The 18,639-nt window shown below is 44.8% G+C and overlaps 1 protein-coding gene across 11 annotated transcripts in view; it reads left to right on the forward strand.

Moving 5' to 3' along the window:
• AUTS2 (activator of transcription and developmental regulator AUTS2) overlaps positions 1–18,639 on the forward strand; it is a 608,784-nt gene that overhangs the window by 95,603 nt on the left and 494,542 nt on the right. The window contains exon 1 of one of the 11 annotated variants that reach the window (XM_089493362.1): positions 11,263–11,590. The exons of the other annotated variants lie outside the window; for them this stretch is intronic. Within the exon in view, the coding sequence (XP_089349488.1) occupies positions 11,543–11,590 (48 nt within the window). The 5' untranslated portion in view covers positions 11,263–11,542. Of the gene's footprint in view, positions 1–11,262; positions 11,591–18,639 lie in introns of those variants that run through there. 11 annotated transcript variants of the gene reach the window in all.

The following is an 18,639-nucleotide window of genomic DNA, read 5'->3' on the forward strand; positions in this document are numbered from 1 at the left end:
GCCCACTCACATGCAAAGACATCTCAGATGCTTAGAACTGCAGGATGGTTGGTTCTGAATGTTGGTTTTTTATCTCTCCAAAACATTTCTAGCATCCAGGGAAAAACCTTGCAAGGGGATCTTCTTAGGTTCTAGCTCCCCCTGCAGATTCAGTTTCAAAAATGCTTCCCTGTTTTCTTTGCTCCTTTTCTTTTTTAAAGTAATAAATAAACACTTTATTGCTAAAAGCATATTGCTGATTGGAAAGGAACGGAATGACCTGCATCGCTTTTCTGGCACAGCTTTAAGGAATGTCACTTTACTTGGATAGCAATGCATATATATATATACTAACAGGGATCTGCACTAGAGGTATCCATAGATCTAAAAACATGGGGATATAACATATCTGTTAGATCAAGCAAAATGTTGGATCCTGTTTCTCAAAGGCTGCCTCTTAGGATCCCAGAGGCACAATATGAGGGCAGCTCACTTGTTTTTGTCCTCAGCAAAAAGTGTTTAAAGCACAATTGACTATTTCTATAAGCCATGGAGCTTGTGGCCCATAATTTTTTCTCATCCCCTTTTAGTGCCAAGGATTGGTCAGCAACTCTTGTTGCAGCGTGTTCAATAAGTTACTTATGCATGGTCTGAAATGGTACTTTGTTATATGTACAATATGTTATATTAGGGCCTGTTCCAGACTGCCCAAATAAAGCTGCTTGGGGTCTCTTTGGAGGTATGCTGTTTAAATGATGTGTGCATCCTAAGAATCCGGAAGCTGCACCAAAGCTGCCCTCCAGTGCTTAGGAATGGAGTGTGGCTTTGGCGCAACCTCCGGACTCTTAGGACCCATGCATCATTTAAATAGCATACCTCCAAAGAGACCTGAAGCAGCTTTATTTTGGCAGTCTGGAACAGGATTGTTTGGGCTTTCCTTTTCTGTTTTTGGCTTAGAGCAAGGGCTTAAATCCTTTTCCCCAGCCTTGAAATGCTAATGATCAGGACTCGATCCTTAGCATTTAAGTATGTCCTTGTTGGTCTCTTGTATCTTTCTATATCTTGCCTTGTCTGTCCATAAAAGCTGAGATGTGTTTTGATCTCAAGGATTCATTGCTATAAGAATCTCTGCACAGAATTGCAGGGTGCGATGTAGTACATTTTTGACATATAACAACAGGAATAAACCCCCATCCCATATCTTAACATGGTGGCTTCATTTTTGCTGCCCTTGCCTTAAATTCAATACAAGCTCATTCCAAAACAAAGTCTTGAGAAGAACCCTTTTCCACCGACGTGTAAAAATGAAATGAATGTTATGTCTGAAAGCAACTAACAAATCAAATGAGCTCAGAAAGGTTAAAGACAGCAAGAGACAATAAAGAGAATTATTGGCCTGTTATAGACTGCCAAAATAAAGCTGCTTTGGGTCTCTTTGGAGGTATGCTATTTAAATGATGCATTTGTCCTAAGAGTCCAGAGGTCGCGCCAAAGCAACACTCCATTCCTAAGCACTGGAGCGCAGCTTTGGTGCAGCTTCTGGATTCTTAGGTTGCATGCATCACTTAAATAGCATACCACCAAAGAGACCCCAAGCAGCTTTATTTGGGCAGTCTGGAACAGGCCATTGTTATTTCTTACCCGCTTCTCCCAATGGATCGAGGTGGGCAACAACATCCAACCAACGCAGGATATAAATCTAAGAAATGAATACAAACTCAGTATCTTCTTTTGTCTAGGTTTTCTCCCAAAAGGGGGAAATGGAGCACAAAATAGATAAAGACAGGAATATCCTGCTACTTTAAATGGATGTCTGTCTCCAGGGCCAGATGAACCCCGGGGATATTAAAAGAACTGCTGTTGGGAAGGACGAAGGTATTAATATCCAGAGATATTAAAAGAACTGGTGTTGGGATGGAGTAAGATATTAGCCCTACCATATCTCTTGAGTCGGTTACGGAGCTGGATTGAGCCCTGAACCTGGATAAGGAAGGAAAACACACACAACAATGTGAAGTCAAAGGCTTTCATGGCTGGCATCCATAGTGTTTGTGGTTTTTGTGGGCTGTGTGGCCATGTTCTAGAAGAGTTTAGTCCTGACGTTTCACCAGCATCTCTGGCATATTCAGAGAATGGACCCAACTCTCTTCCATGCCAGCGTTCTCTGAAGATGCCAGCCACAGATGCTGGCGAAATGTCAGGAATAAACTCTTCTAGAACATGGCCACACAGCCCCAAAAACCCACAAATAACTACATACAACAGTGTTTTTGACCAAAGGATCCACAGAAAAGCAAAGCTGCTTTCAATCCAGCCGACTCACAGCAATGCCTGCGATGGGCAAACTATTATTTCACAGCAACTTTTTATAGTGGTCTTTGTAGCATCATCATTTCTGTGAGCAAGACAGCCAGTTTCAACATTATTCTCTTATCTGTGACACTGAACCTGAGCACAGTAGTTATTAAAGCTAGAGCAGTTCGTGGAAAGCCAGAGAGAGAGGCGCAAAAGTGGTATCAAAGATATTTACCCACAAAGTCATTTCGTCTGATGAAATTCCCAGAATTCCATAGCATTGAGCCATGGCAGTTAAAGTGGTGTCACACCGGATTATTTCTGCAGTGTGAATGCAGACTAGGGAGTCTCAGTGGATGACATGCTGAACATGAGCCACCAATGCGACGCAGCAGTTGAGAAAGCCAATGCAGTTCTAGGCTGCATCAATAGGAGCATAGTGTCTAGATCAAGGGAAGTAATAGTACCACTGTATTCCACTTTTGTTAGTTTTCACATGGAATATTGTGTCTCTTCCTAGTCACTATGGCCTGTTCCAGACTGCCAAAATAAAGCTGCTTCGGGTCTCTTTGGAGGTATGCTATTTAAATGACGCATGGGCCCTAAGAGTCCGGAGGTCGCTCCAAAGCCACACTCCATTCCTAAGCACCAGACTGCAGCTTTTGGTGCAGCTTCCGGATTCTTAGGATGCATGCATCATTTAAATAGCATATTTCCGAAGAGACCCGAAGCAGCTTTATTTTGGCAGTCTGTAACAAGCCTAAGATTGAAAAAGGATGTGTCCAGAAGAAGACGAGAACAAGGGTGAAAGGTCTGTAAGCCACCAGTCTCTTTGAGGAGCGGCTTGGAGAGCTGGGTATGTTTAGCCTAGAGAAGAGAAAGTTGAGCGGGGGACATGATAACCATAGTGGCAAAATGTCAGGAATAAACCCTTCCAGAACATGGCCACATAGCCCAAAACACCCACACAAAAAAATAACTATTGATGTACGTAACTGTTTAGTCAACCACATCTTTGCAGCATTATTTATTATCTCCATTTTAATGGACTTACTGTGATTCTCATAATTCCACATCATTACATGCAATTATCCAGGCTGTGCATGAACTCCAGATAACAGCCATCTTCCTTTCCAGGTTACGGCTGGAATGAAAGGCTACATTCCTGCAATGGCTAGCAGAATGGGATCACTGTTGTAGGTCACAGCCTGTTTTTAATCTTCTACTCAGCCACCAGTATGCAAACAGAAAGCTCCAAACACACCCTTCGCTTCCTTCAAACTGTGCTCCGTGGTTTCTTTAATCTTTTAAGCTTCCAAGTCTAATCCAGCAGCTGTCATCAAAACTGCTTATGCAAAATGGGCAGGAAAGAAATGTTTCAGTGGTAAGGATGGAAAATGGGTGCATGGAGGCTAACTGGTAAGGGAGCATGGTCTGCAAGATTTTAGTCTTCACATTGCACAGATGCATCTCCTGAACAACTTCAATTGGCTATTTCAATGCTTTCCAGAGTGACCATTTGTCCTGCTTTTGAAAAGACAGTATGCATTTGAAGGTCTATCAGAAGTCCTCCGCTTGAAGCTGCTCTCTACTTGAAGAACTCTGCAGTCTAATGGTGCAATGCTAACCCCAAAATGTGCCAGCTGCATGATGCTGGGATTAGGCGCAAGGCCCAGCTGCCCATAGAAACGTCTTGCACTGGCATAACCCTGTGCTGCCAACTAGTTTCAGAGATCTGCTAACTGTCAGAACTACTCTGTTATATAAAGGCCTCATTCCCACTTACAGATAAATCGGTGTGCAATTGATGGATCAATTCGGCAGTGGAGTGTGGTTCCCACTACGTTTGCCCTGGTTGCATTGGCGCAGCTTCCGGCCTCGTAGGACGCATGCATCATTTAAAGAGCATACCTCCAAAGTGACCCGAAGCAGCTTTATTTTGGCAGTCTGGAACAGGCCTTTGTCTCTGTAAATGCACTGAGGCTGTGCGTATGGTATTGCAATTCAAAAGTAGCACTTTAAATGTGCCAGTTGTTTATATCACAACCTTCAGTTAAGTCACAACTATTTCAGTGTTATAAAGGGATGGCTATATGTGAATAATAATAATAATAATAATTATTATTATTATTTCTATCCCGCCCCTCTGCTGAATGCAACCAGGGTGGCATACAGCATTAAAATATACATTTCGAACATAACCCCCAATCCTACCCTCCTTAAAACACACTTAAACCACTTGCTATTAAAATATACTTAAATTAATAACAACAGGAAACAAATAAATAGTGACTATGGCAAAACCAGGGATCAACAAGCAAGTTTTCTTTTTGGTGGTCGGGCATCTATTCAGGAAAGTATACTAACAATAGTGCAAAAATAAAATGAAATGAAATAAACCTTAAGGATTCTGTATGGTATGGGATGGGAGGAAGAGGGTAATGGTATGTCTGTGTGACACCATACGTTACGGCACCAAGTGACACCAACCCTAGTGATGCCACTGTTGAGGACTATATATTCAATGGATTTTAGGAGCTGGGAGATGGAATAGGAGCTTGCTCCATCCACTCTGCGCATTGACCTGGTATTGCAGAGGTGCAGACATTAGACAGAATGAATTTATGGTTTGACACATGCACAACTGACAAGGACATGAGGCAGACTTAATGTTTTGTGAGTTTTTCGGGCTCTGTGGCCATGTTCAAGAAGAGTTTATTCCTGACGTTTCGCCAGCATCTGTGGCTGGCATCTTCAGAGAATGCTGGCATGGAAGAGAGGGGGGTACATTCTCTGAAGATGCCAGCCACAGATGCTGGTGAAATGTCAGGAATAAAACTCTTCCAGAACATGGCCACATAGCCTGAAAAACCCACAAAAAAACTATGGATGCTGGCCATGAAAGCCTTCAACTTCACATGAGGCAGGCTGTTTTGTCTATCCCTAGTCATACTAGAAAAGCAGTAAGCATAGTTAGGTTATGGCGAACCTATGGCACACGTGCCAGAGGTGGCACTCAGAGCCCTCTCTGTGGGCACATGTGCCATCGCCCCAGCACAGAGCTTGCCAAAGTTTGTTACTAGAAAGCCAGAGGGACATGGCACTTTGCCATAAGTAAGTGGGTTTTGGGTTGCAGTTTGGACACCCGGCCTCTAAAAGGTTCACCATCACAGCAGGCTCGACACATTTTGGACTCCAAATCTTCCCTTTCCTTAACCTTCTCTTGTACAGAACTAGGGCTTCTGATGTGTGAAAAGAGGCAGGGTCTTTGCATGTATTCACCTGTAAAGTTTTAGCAACAATCACTTTTACAATCCGTGGTTTTCACTTGAATACTTATTCTGTGACACATGTCAGATTTGGTTCCAGCATAGTGGGACTGTTGCAGCTCTTCGTAATATGGCAGCAGTTTTTAAAGCAGGAGTTGAAGAACAACTCCATGTAGTAGGGCTCTGGATTAAGAGTAATCTAATCTTTCCGTTTGTCAAACAGATTTTCTGAGTACACGGATACAGCTTACCCACTTCTTAAGACTGGGCTTTCAGAACAGTTTGTCGTTTACTCGGTAATACCATGTGGATTTGTGTGGATTTTCCAAGTAAATGCATTATGTATATGGCTTACACGTTGCTTAGACTGTCTGCATCAATAATTAAAGCAGCATTAGGAGGGATGATGGGGAAGGAGCCCTGCTGGGTTTTCTGCCCATGCGCAAGCTATTACAAATGCCTTCGTTCACATTTTGTGCTTTTTTGTGAGTGTGTTCGAGCGCATGCTTGCACACGTGTGCTTCTTTCTTTTTATACTATGAGACAAAATCCCCTTTTCTCTCCTGTAGCAAGAAAGCCCTTGCCTGAGAAAACCCTAAGAAATGTGTGCGGCGGCTATAAGTTGGCTTCTCACCACTTTGATGATGCACAAGGCAAAAGTGGGTGGGAAGCAAAATGAAGCTGTGCTGAGGGTCTAAAATCTGGAGCAAAAAGAAGCTGGGATACTCCAACTCAAGGCAGAAAATGCACACCGTCGCACTGGTGTGTAAACAGCCCGGTGCCAGTACGGGACAAAGCAAAAATGTGATAGCCAATAATGATTGAGAGTTCCTGCATGGCAGGGGGTTGGACTGGATGGCCCTTGTGGTCTCTTCCAACTCTACGATTCTATGATTTTATGATGCAGTGGATTTCATTACAACATACATAAGCCAGACGGTCCAATAGGGGGGCATGTATCACTGGACACACTAATGCACCAACACATTGTACAGGCGGTGCATCGCACGTCATACAGGCAGGCGTCCAAAGGAATGGCATCTGGACGGGAAGAGGGAAGTAATTTGGTTGCAGGTGATGTGTCTGTGCAATGGTGTGCATGCATGGTGGGGACGGACAAAACCAAGAACTGCCTGACAACCCCATGGTGCGCACGGCTCATAGGTGTTCAGCCCACTTTGGAGGCAGGCCATGTGGACGACAGGGTTTCAACCCACTTTCGGAAAACCCAGGATTGAACCGCTTTTTTCTGCCCGTCTTCTCCAGCCCTTAGTAAACTAAATAACATGCATGAAGGTAGCACAAAATCTGGGACTACAGCCAGAGCTTCTTGTATTTGCTGAACCTTCGGCGAGGGAATCCGTCGTGGCAGATTTAATCCATAGCATTAGGAAGCGCCTGCACAGTTCTCTTAATAAACCTCATTATTCTTTGAAAAACACTGTAGATGCTTTAAAAGGATTTAGTTGGGGCATATGGTTTTCTTCTCTTCTAATCACAGTGTAATTCCATTTCCACCTTCCATTTAGCCACAAGGCAGAGACAGATGCGACCGGTGCTGTTCTTTGTTTCCCCGAGACGGATCTGACAATTGGGATTGGGAAAGAAATATTTGGCTCCTTGGAGCTGCGATGGAGCCTCTCTCTGGCCTTGTTTTGTTTGTTACCTTCACTGCTTGACACAACCCTGAAGGCTGGAAAATGGATCATTTAAGGCAGCATTTATGATGTATGGATGCGCCTTCAAGCCACCTGTCGATTGATGGCAACTCCATTCAAGGAAGCGGTGACCTTCCTCTATTCTCTTATCCATCCTTCAGTGCGAACACAAACAGTGATGCCTGCTGGACTTTAGTAAGTTCTTTGGCATTGTTTTCCTTTGCTTCATCCTTTAGATCAGTGGTTCCCAACCTGTGGGTCATGTGGCCGACATGACTGGCCTTTGGAGGTTGAACAACCCTTTCACAGGGGTTGTCTAAGACCATCGGGAAACACATATTTCCGATGGTCTTAGGAACCGAGATGAAAATAATCTTATGGTTGGGGGTCCCCACAACATGAAGAACTGTATTAAAGGGTCACGGCATTAGGAAGGTTGAGCACCACTGTTTTAGATCCTGTTTCATGCCCCAAAGTTTTACTCTCGACTTACCCATGGGCCATATCAAAATCCATAATTTTGGCCCCAAAACCTGCCCTCGATTTATACATGAGATCGACTTATAATCTTCTTGCTTCTCTGAACCACAAGGCAAATAGCGCAACCAACAACCTCATGGCGAGTTTCATACCAATATTTTATTTGTGTGCCCTTTGGCGTGGGCATGATGACAGCCCCCTTTAACAAATGTTGGTAACTGATCTAAGTGAACTTAGACTGTTGTGGGACAGCCACATTTCGGAGTAGACAATGGAAGCATTAAGAAGAGAAAACAAGAAGGGCTTCAGGAAAAATGCTGACATGGGAAACTTCGGAACAAATGAGGGAGTTATTCCCAAAGTCTTGCGGATAAACTTTGCATTGAGCTGCGGCATTCTCCATGCGCTGACACAGTGGCTGCCATTCACAAACCCATTTAATGCTAACTATTGCTAATGAACATAACAGCTTAGGAAGAGCTGTGCAAGATCAGACTTAAGGCTTAAGTCCAGCCTTCACGGTCCCTAACAAAATGCTTTCCAAAAGCTCATATGCATAAGTGCAATTCTTTAAGGAAAAAGAACCTTATTTTGTTCCCAACATAGGCTAATTTTTGTGCAATATAGCAACATGTTTTAAGTTTCTTGTCCACAAACCTTTGAAAAATAAAGGGACACGTTCAGCAATGTGTAATAATTTGGATGGGTTCATATGCCATCTATGGCTGCATCTGCATTGAAGAAATAATAATATGCATTATGCATCAATCAGTGCTTTGGATATTTGCAGTGCTGTCAGACATTTAGCCTTCTTTGTCATCGCACCCTGGTGCCACAAGAAACTACAAATCCCAGGATTCCAGAGCATTAAGCCACGGCAGACAAAAACAGTGTCAAACTGCATTATTTCTGCAGTGCATATGCATGGTTTTCCAATTAGATTCCTTCATTTGGACAGATAGTGACTTGGAGAATGGAGAGCTCCAAACTTCTTCTCTAAGGCCTGTTCCAGACTGCCAAAATAAAGCTGCTTTGGGTCTCTTTGGAGATATGCTATTTAAATAATGCATGAGTCCTAAGAGTCCGGAGGTCGCACCAAAGCCACACTCCATTCCTAAGTGCTTCATTTAAACAGCATACCTCCAAAGAAACCCGAAGCTGCTTTATTTTGGCAGTCCATAACAGGCCTAAATTTCTGCATTTAAATCAGTTTTCCAGACTACTTTGGTGGCTTATGGGTTTTCACGCTTGACAGATAGATAGATAGATAGATAGATAGATAGATAGATAGGAGGTGAATTGCAAATGTGGGGGAATTGCAAATCATTTCCAACCTTTTCAGGAGTTTAAATCCTTGTTCATATTTTCTGTAACCACGTTACGGTTATCATCTTGAATTTACCATCTGTTTGTTCTGGACTTAAGGGAAGGCTCCTGTTAAACAGATCTTTGACCTGATCAATTTCCTTTTCTTTCACTCTCTTACACTCAACCATTTTGTCCACAACTGAAGCTGAGACAGAAAACGGATCGAGGTGGGTTACAAAAAACCCTCCCAAATAGCAATAAAATGCATTATACATTTAAAATTCATCATAGTCCCCTACCCCCAACCTCCCTCCCTCCCCTAAAAACCATAACAAAAGAAAAATAACAACAAGATAAAATACTAATTGAAATTAAATTAAGAATTAAAATACTTGAGGTGAGAGATCTTTCATGGAGTTGATAGGATTATAGTGCAGTGGCATCGCTGGATGACATGGTTGGTGTCTCACACACACACCATTGACATCTTCCATACACACCGTGACTCTTTCATACAGTTCTTCATGTTGTGGTGACCCCCAACCATAAAATTGGGGTGTCTCGGTTCATAAGATCATCGGAAATATGTTTTTTCCATTGGTCTTAAGCGACCCCTGTGAAGTGTCATAAAACCCCCCAAAGGGGTTGCAACCTACGGGTTGAGAACCACTACTTTAGGGGGTCACCTGGTGTGGTCCATATCTCCGCAGCCCCCTAATGATGCCATGGCTTTAGTGAAAGGCTTTTCTAGCAGCCTTGGGGGTTTCTGTGTCATTGGCAAGAAAGGTAGCCTCCCATCCGTCGAGTTTGATGACGCTATTTCCATACATATCTGTGGTACAGGGTCTGCTTCCCTCATCCATTTAATTAATTGCTTTAATTCATAGAATCTTAGACTTGGAAGAGACCTCAAGGGACATCCAGTTCAACCCCATTCTGCCATGCAGGAACTTGCAATCAAAGCATCCCCAACAGATAGCCATCAAGCCTCTGTTTAAAGACCTCCAAGGAAAGAGACTCCACTACACTCCGAGGAAGGAGTGTGTTCCACTGTTGAACAGCCCTTACTGTCAGGAAGGTCCTCCTAATGTTGAGCTGGAATCTCTTTTCCTGCAGCTTGCATCCATTGCTCTGGGTCCTAGTCTCTGGAGCAGCAGAAAACAAGTTTGCTCCCTCCTCAATATGACATCCCTTCAAATATTTAAACAGGGCTATCATATCACCTCTTAACCTTCTCTTCTCCAGGCTAAACATCCCCAGCTCCCTGAGTCGTACCTCGTAGGACATGCTTTCCAAACCCTTCACCATTTTAGTCGCCTTCCTTTGGACAAGCTCTAGTTTCTCAATACCCTTTTTAAATTGTGTTGCCCAGAAATGGACACAATATTCCAGGTGATCAAAGCAGAATAGAGTGGCACTATTACTTCTCTTGATCTAGACACAATACTTCTATTGATGCAGCCTAAAATAGAATTGGCCTTTTGAGCTGTTGCACCACACTGTTGGCAGAGTGGGGTTGGACTGATGGCCCTTAGGGTCTCTTCCAACTCTATGATTCTATCATTCTTAAGATTTGCTAAGAAGACATTTTCATTGCCTTCTGATAAAGCTAAGAGAGTGCAACTTGCCCAAAGGTCATATGGTGGGTTTCTATATAGGATCCTATATAGGATTCTATGATCCAACCCTAACCCCAGTGAATGTGGAGGGGCCACTGTCTTGCATGGATAGACCATAAACAACGACGGTGAAATAAAAGCAGAGACACAGAAGGTGGGGGAAGATGGACCTCGAATGGCATCTGGATCTTAAAGGTTCAGCCGCACAATTGGGAAAGAGAGAGTTGCTGTCTGCTTAAGAAGCTTTATAGTTTCTGTGCTATATTTAGGCTTGTAATCTTTCCAGTGGAGGAGGAATGGCTTTTATGTCAGCCCTTCTCAACTTCCTCTGTGTGTCATTGTGTTGAAGTAGGGTGGGATGCGGTGCGAGTGTGTATGCGTGAGGGGGGGGTCCATCCAGCGGAGCAGGCTCTCCGAAGGGGCCAGGGAAAATCCACCGAGTGCTAGGATGTCAGAATAATGTTTAGCCAGGTGTTAATCTGTGTCTGGAGGGGGAAGCAGTGGAATTCATTATTCATTCCGCCAGGGGAGGTCATGCTCCTGGATGCCTGCCAGATCCGAAGCCAGCCTCTCGGATTTACTGACATGTGCCATTTGTGATGAACACAGCTGAAGTCTGCTAGTGGAAGTCTCTTGTCAGGCAGCCAAAGCCGATAGAGAGAGAGAGAGAGAGAGAGAGAGAGAGAGAGAGAGAGAGACCGAGGCGTTTGGAGAGCGGCGAAATCAAGCTTGCCGTCGAAGAGGGTGCCGAGTGATCCGGCTGAAAGGGAGAATACCGTCCAGCTTCTTTACTTTCTTTCTCCCCGCTCCCTTTGAAACAATTTGTCTGTTCCTCCCGATTGTCTGGATATATTACAAAAGAATAAAAATCGCTCAAGACGAGCCAAGGAACGTCCGTTGGATCTTTCCCGAGACCCTTCGAAAGCTGGCAGCGATGATCAAATCGAGCTGGTTCTACGTCAAGTTCAAATATGCCGAAAAGGTACGTCGATATCTTTCCTTCCTAGCGAGAGCGGACACATTTCCAAGCAGAGGTCCAAGTCCTGGACAGGTCACCGGCCATCCTTAGATGCTGCCACGGTCTTTTATGGTGTGTTTATGATGAAATCCGGAGACAGACTTGAAGCGCCGGTGTCTCGCTGTACGCTATGAGAACAGAAGGAAATCTCAGGTGTCGTTTCGGAGCTGCTTTCTTTGAAACAGTCAGAGGAAAGAAATGTTTGTATGCTCACCTGCTTGTGTTTTCTTCCTCCTCTACTAACAGCAAGAAGGGATTTTTCACTCTTTGCAGTTGGCGGAGAGGGAAAACTTCTCCCTACAGCACTGAGATGGTAGGAGCGGGTTAGAGAACTGCTGGGGAGTACTTTGTTCTGCAGCCAAGAAAAGACTGCATTTATTTAATCTTATGGGGTGGAAAGATCATTCTTATGAAGAAATCCAGGCTTGAGCCTTTTCAGTGGTTGCTGGAGTGCTTCTTTGCAACCGGCTATGTCGGGTAATCTTTACAAGGGGAGGGTGTTTTCTTCCTTTTCGTGTCGTCTGCCTCCTTTCAAGGCTCTGCTTTGAATCTTAGTTGTGGCCATAACTGAATGCACACATAGGCCTGTTACAGACTGTCAAAATAAAGCTGCTTCAGGTCTCTTTGGAGGTATGCTATTTAAATGATGCATGGGTCCTAAGAGTCCGGAGGTCGTGCCAAAGCCACACTCCATTCCTAAGCACTGGAGGGCAGCTTTGGTGCAGCTTCCGGATTCTTAGGATGCATGCATCATTTAAAAGAGCATACCTCCAAAGAGATCTGAAGCAGATTTATTTTGGCAGTCTGTAACAGGCCATCGACACACTTACAAAGGCATGTGTCCCTTTCTCTGCTCAGATATTGGCACGGTTTGAGACTGAACATTAGATTGTGGTGGTCTGACAAAGTGTATTCCTGGCCTTGGCATCTTTCTGTGCTGCCAGAGAAGGTAATTCTACTTTTTCCAGGCAGCTTTCCTACCTACCCACCATTCCTTTTGCATTTAATTTTCTCTTCTGCCAGGCTATTTCCTGAGCCTGTTGTCTTCCCTTGCTTTTAAGGTACTTTACCTGAGTCTCCAGGGATGCTTTGTGTCATTCAGATATGCTTTGCAGTGAATTTGTGTGTGGCTGCCTAGCTTACGCTGTCATTCTGTTTCTTTCTGTATAGTCCTGAGACACGATCTAGGCGTCATTTTAATAGTTCCGGATTTGGTGTAGAAGAGGAATGCCTTGAAATAAATATCCCCAGCTTTGAGATGCTAAACCCTTTGTTCAGTACACTGAAATGTACTTCAGTACAGAGATAGCCTGGTTTCCAGCTCATCATAACAGTGAGGATTCTGCATGTGTTTCATCTTTGAAACCAAGACGCTGACTGTGTTCTTCGTCCTGCTGTTCTTTCCAGGCAGCTTTCCCTCTTACCTACCCTTCATCTTGCATTTAATTTTCTCTTCTGTACTTCTTAATCTGCCATTTATCATCTCTCAGCCTCTGGCCGCAGGCATGTAGTGAAAGCTGTGTCTATTTCATTTAACAAGATTGACCTCCTTGATCCCGCCTCTCCCGGCTGCAAGCCATGTGTTTAAAGAAGGCACAGATTTAATTTAAAGCCCCTCTCCTTAATTTAGGGCCTAAATACTCTATCAGACAGATCCTGTCTGATCTTGCAAGCTGAGCAGGGCCGGCCTTAGTTGGTCCTTGGATGGGAGACTTACAGTGAAGATTTGGTGCTGTTGGCTATATTTCAAAGGAAGGAACTGGCAAAACCGCCTTGCCAGAGGAAACCCTAGAGAATTCATGGGGTTGTCATAAGTAGACCAGACATTTTAAGGCACATACACATGCACTTTCCTTAATTTACCTACACACTTTGTGGCGACGTCTTATTTCTCCCACCTACCCATGTAAAACTGCAATATTGGCATGTATTCGGAGGCTGGCGAATCTAGCCTGTTGCTGCAGAAGCCATCCAGTTGCAGCCTAGTGCAAACTTCTGCCAGAATGAAGCAATTTTACACAATTCTGAAAGAGCTGCATTTACTGCTTAGTACAGTGATGGCGAACCTTTAGAGACCAAGTGCCCAAACTGAAAGGTGTTCCTGCACCAGGTGTCACCCAGCACAAGGGGAGCAGGATTTCAAGGGTGGGACTTCCATCTTCTGGGACGGGACTTCCTTAGAGACAGTTAAAGACACATGAATATAGAATCATAGAGTGGGAAGAGATCCCAAGGGCCATCCAGTCCAACCCCATTCTGCCATGCAGGAAATCTAAATCAAAGCATCCCGGACAGATGGCCATCCAGCCTCTGTTTAACGACCTCCAAAGAAGGAGATTCCACCACTCTCTAAATGAGTGTCTTCTACTGTCAAACAGCTCTTACTGTCAGGATGGTCCTCCTAAGGCTGAGGTGGAATCTCTTTTCTTGCAGTTTGCGCACACCTGTTCCTCATCTTCTCACATGCTCCTGTCTCTCTGCATGCTCCCAGAGATGGCTTCACGTGCCACAGAGGGCACGCGTGCCATAGATTCACCATCAAGGGCTTAGAATCATAGAGTTGGAAAGGACTGCAAGGCCAGCTAGTTCAACCCACTGTCATGCAGGAATGAATTATGTGATTAATTGCTAGGCATATTTCAAAGTGCTAATGCTTCACTTTGGCCTGTTACAGACTGCCAAAATAAAGCTGCTTTGGGTCTCTTTGGAGGTATGCTGTTTAAATGATGCATGCACCCTAAGAACCCGGAAGCTGCACCAAAGCTGCCCTCCACTGCTTAGGAATGGAGTGTGGCTTTGGCGCGACCTCCAGACTCTTAGGACCCATGCATCATTTAAATAGCATACCTCCAAAGAGACCCCAAGCAGCTTTATTTTGGCAGTCTGTAACAGGACATAGTGACTAGGAAGTAATAGTGCCACTCTGTTCTGCTTTGGTCAGTCCTCACCTAGAATCCTGTCCAGTTCTGGGCACCACAATTCAAGAAGGATGTGTACAAGCTGGGGTTTGTCCAGAGGAGTGCAACCAAAGTGGTGGAGTCTATAAACATGCCCTATGAGAAGCAATTTAGAGAACTGGGTATGTTTAGCATGAAGTAGAGAAGGCTAAGAGTTGATATGATAACCCTAAATAATATATTTTTTTTCTAATATTCCTTGGCTGGATCATTAACCTTAAAAATCCAGTGATTGTAGGGTTGCCGAATGTGCAGCTTCCATTCATTGAGATTTCAGAGTTCCAGACTGAAACTAAAAAGGTGGGCCCTTCTGTAACAGTTACAAATCAAGGCCTGTGATTTGTATTAAAGAACAAAACAGAGAATGTGGATTATCTGCACAACCTCTTAAATGAGATGCAACCATGTAGCTGGCAGGGAGGGCTTGCCTGGAGGACCAAAGTTTGGGAACCACTGGCCTAAATGGTGGAGGGAATTCTTATCAAGTATGTGGATAACACAAATCTGAATGCAAAATTCTATATTTAGACTTCCAAGAACAAATGAACAGGTATAAGATGGGAGATGCTTGGTTTGGCAGTACCACATATGAAAATGACCTTGGCATCATTGGTGGCCATAGGTTGAACATGGCCCAACAGTGTGATGCTGCAGCAAAGGCGGTAAATGTTACGTTAGTTTGCATTCGTGGAACCATGGTTTCCAAGTCAAAGAAACTCTACTCTGTGCTACTCAGGCCTCATCTGTAGTATTGTGTCCAGTTATGGGTGCCTCATTTTGGAAAGGATATAGACAATTGGAAAGGACATTGACAAATTCACAGAAGCCCAACAAGGATGATGCAAGGTATGGAGAACAAAATATTTAAGGAAAGGGTTGAAGGAGCTGGGCATGTTCAACTTGCTAGGCATGTTTTAGCTGGAGATCATGCACGGAGCAGAGGGTTGGAACTGGAAGTGTAACAGGCTCCTTCCAACATCATGATGCTGTAATTCATCATAATTTTACATTTTTGCACATTTATAGATGTGCACAACAACCACACATACAAACATATGCACAGTTATTTTGTAAACTTAGGGGCTGTGCAAACTGTCTCTGAAGGGGCGTCCTGCAGCCGCCTCTGTCTTCGCTATGTTGAGGCTGCGGCAACCGCACACCACGGCCCTGATCTGGCCTTTCCGTGGCGCAAAAAGTAGCCACAAAAAGTGGGTCCTTTTTATGCCCTGGAAAGGGCACCGTAACCACCGGTGCCACGGCTTTACGTCACTCCTTTGAAGCTACACCATGTGGATGCAGCACCAGAGGAACACTGTGACACCGTGTGCTGTGTGGTGCGGCGCACGGCATCACACCGCTGTGGAAACGGAGTTGGGGCATGCGTCATGTGGACGCCATATCTGGCGCCATGCCCTGAATATTGAATATTGCTTTGGTAGCATTAGGTCTGTGTGTGATAAACTTCCAGCGGCCGTCTCGGCATAGCAGTAGTATAACAATAGCATTTATATTTCTATACCACATCATCCTGAACTCGGCACTCTCTAAGCGGTTTACAATCTGTAAGCCAGTTGCCCCAAACAAGCTGGGGACGCATTTGACCGACCTCCGAAAGGATGGAAGGCTGAGTCAACCTTGGAGCCCTGGGAGCGAACTCACAACCTTGTGGCATTGATCTCGGTCTCCTCTTTCCCCCTTCCCACTGGTATTCCCAGTGTGGCTTTTCCAACATAAAACTTCCCTTGCTTTCCATCATGTCACATCACCATAATGTTTAAACTGTGTAATAAAGAGAAATAAAAATAACAGAAGGCACGCTGGGCAAAGCAATAGGGCAGTGAGGCAGGGCTAAGGAGCAGTCTTGGCGCATGAGTCCTGGACCAGCAATGGTCCCTTCGGGTGCAACTGAAGACGTGTGATGAGGACTGCTCCCAAACCAGCATGCATGCGCTTTCCTTTCAATAACATGATCACGGTGAGAATGGAGGCTCGTGTGATCATTTCCCAAGGAAAAGAAACAGGCCTCTGTGAATGTGGCCTGATTTGCAGAGTGGTAAAGGAGCTGCACACTGGCCGCATCCTCTGAAGCACTGAACTGAGATGAAAGGTTTTTTTTCTGCCTGGAAGGAAACAGGGTTGTGACTAAGAGAAGAAACAAGAGCGCTACAGAGAGAAAGGCACATAGGAATTCTGTCAGATATGTTGTGCTTGGCCGCTTTTGACCTGTAACCCCTCTGTACATTTTAAAAGTACAAGCGGTAACAAGCAGATGGCTGAATATTCAGGGCGCATCAGATGTCAGAAGGTGGGCTCGGGGGACGTGGGATGTCACCAGCAAAGTCCTGCCTGTGTAAATGTTTCTTTTTCAAACAATCCTGAGGTTGCTACTGTACTTTGAGAGCAGCGATGCTGGGGAATTGTGTGCTCGGAATATGAACATGAAGCTGAGGAGCTCTGCTCCCTTGAAAATGTTTGGAACTCAACTTGAGATATACAGTCGCCTCTTCTGACTGGTAGATCTGAGATGTGCGCCCCCAAATATCCACAAAGAGGTGACCTCCGCTATTTCCTATGGCGTGCAAGCCCAGGACGTGCACATGGTGGTGGTGGTGGGGGCGCCCCATTCATGCTTATGAGGCTTGAATATGCATGAGCCTCCGTTTTTGCACGGAGGGTGTGTGTGTCCGGAATGGATCCCCACAAAAATGGAGGGCCAACTGTATTATGAGCATGTGTACCAATTTTGCATCCCAGGAATTGGCACTCACGAAAAAAGGCACGCCAGGGCAGTGGCAACTGTTAGCATATGAACATGACTAGGAATTTTAGAACAGTAGCAATAGGAATCACAAGTACATTTCTATACCACTTATCAGTGCACTTAAGCACTCCCTAAGCCAGTGATGGTGAACCTTTTTGAGGCCGAGTGCCCAACCTGCAACCCAAAACCCACTTATTTACTGCAAAGTATCATGTCCCTCTGGCTTTCTAGTAACAAACTCTGGCAAACTCTGTGCTGGGGCGACGGCACATGTGCCCACAGAGAGGGCTCTGAGTGCCACCTCTGGCACGCGTGCCATAGGTTCGCCATCACTGCCCTAAGCGGTTTACAATGTGTAAGCCAGTTGCCCTCAACAAGCTGGGTACTCATTTTAGTGACCCACGAAAGAATGGAAGGTTGAGTGGACCCGGGTGCCCTGCCAGGGATTGAACTCACAACCTTGTGGCTGTGAATGGCTGCAGTACAGGCATTTAACCACTCTGCTCCAAAAGGAATGGGCTTACAGAGCAATATGAGTATGTCAGTGAAACCTTCTAGGCCAGTAATGGGTGAAGTGTAGCCTGTAGGCCACTAAGTGATGCCAGGGCCACAGTGCAACCTTAACCAACTCCATGCCACACCAAAATGAACACCTCCACATTTTAAAAACAACTAAATAAGATGCAAAATAGGTAGCGATAGCAATAGCATTTGCATTTCTATACCGCTTATCAGTGAACTCAGCACACTCCAAGTGGTTTACAATCTGTAAGCCAACTGCTCCCAACAAGCTGGGTACTCATTTTAGTGACTTACTAAAGGATGGAAGTCTGAGTCGACCTCGGAGCCCTCTGGGATCGAACTCACAACCTTGTCGCTGCAGGACTGGCATTTAACCACTGCGGCACCAGGGTTCCCTAATCCTCATAATCATAACATATCTCAAGTTCAGTTTCAAACATTTTCAAGGGATCAGAGCTCTTCAGCCTCAGATAGTCTCATAACCCTTCTAGGAGACAGAGGGGGGAATGGGGTCCAGTTTTTAGAACCCCGAACTGTTCTGGGTATTCACATTATTTTCTGACTTGGTGGGGATCCTGCACCCCTAACCCTGTGAAAGCGGAGGATCGACTGCGATTATAATGATTTCCTACTTTTACTAGTCTTGGCTAAATGCAACTTGCAAAGGTTCAATTAACACAGTGTGCTTGCATCGTACGCAGGCGCACCATGTGCGGCTTCAAGCTTACGCAATGGGGCGCGCGCATACAGAATGGGTCCTCTGTGTAAGGGAA

This window comes from Sceloporus occidentalis, unplaced genomic scaffold, assembly GCF_023333645.1.
Source record: "Sceloporus occidentalis isolate IW3139 unplaced genomic scaffold, rSceOcc1.0.p SCAF_64, whole genome shotgun sequence".
NCBI classification, from domain to species: domain Eukaryota; kingdom Metazoa; phylum Chordata; class Lepidosauria; order Squamata; family Phrynosomatidae; genus Sceloporus; species Sceloporus occidentalis.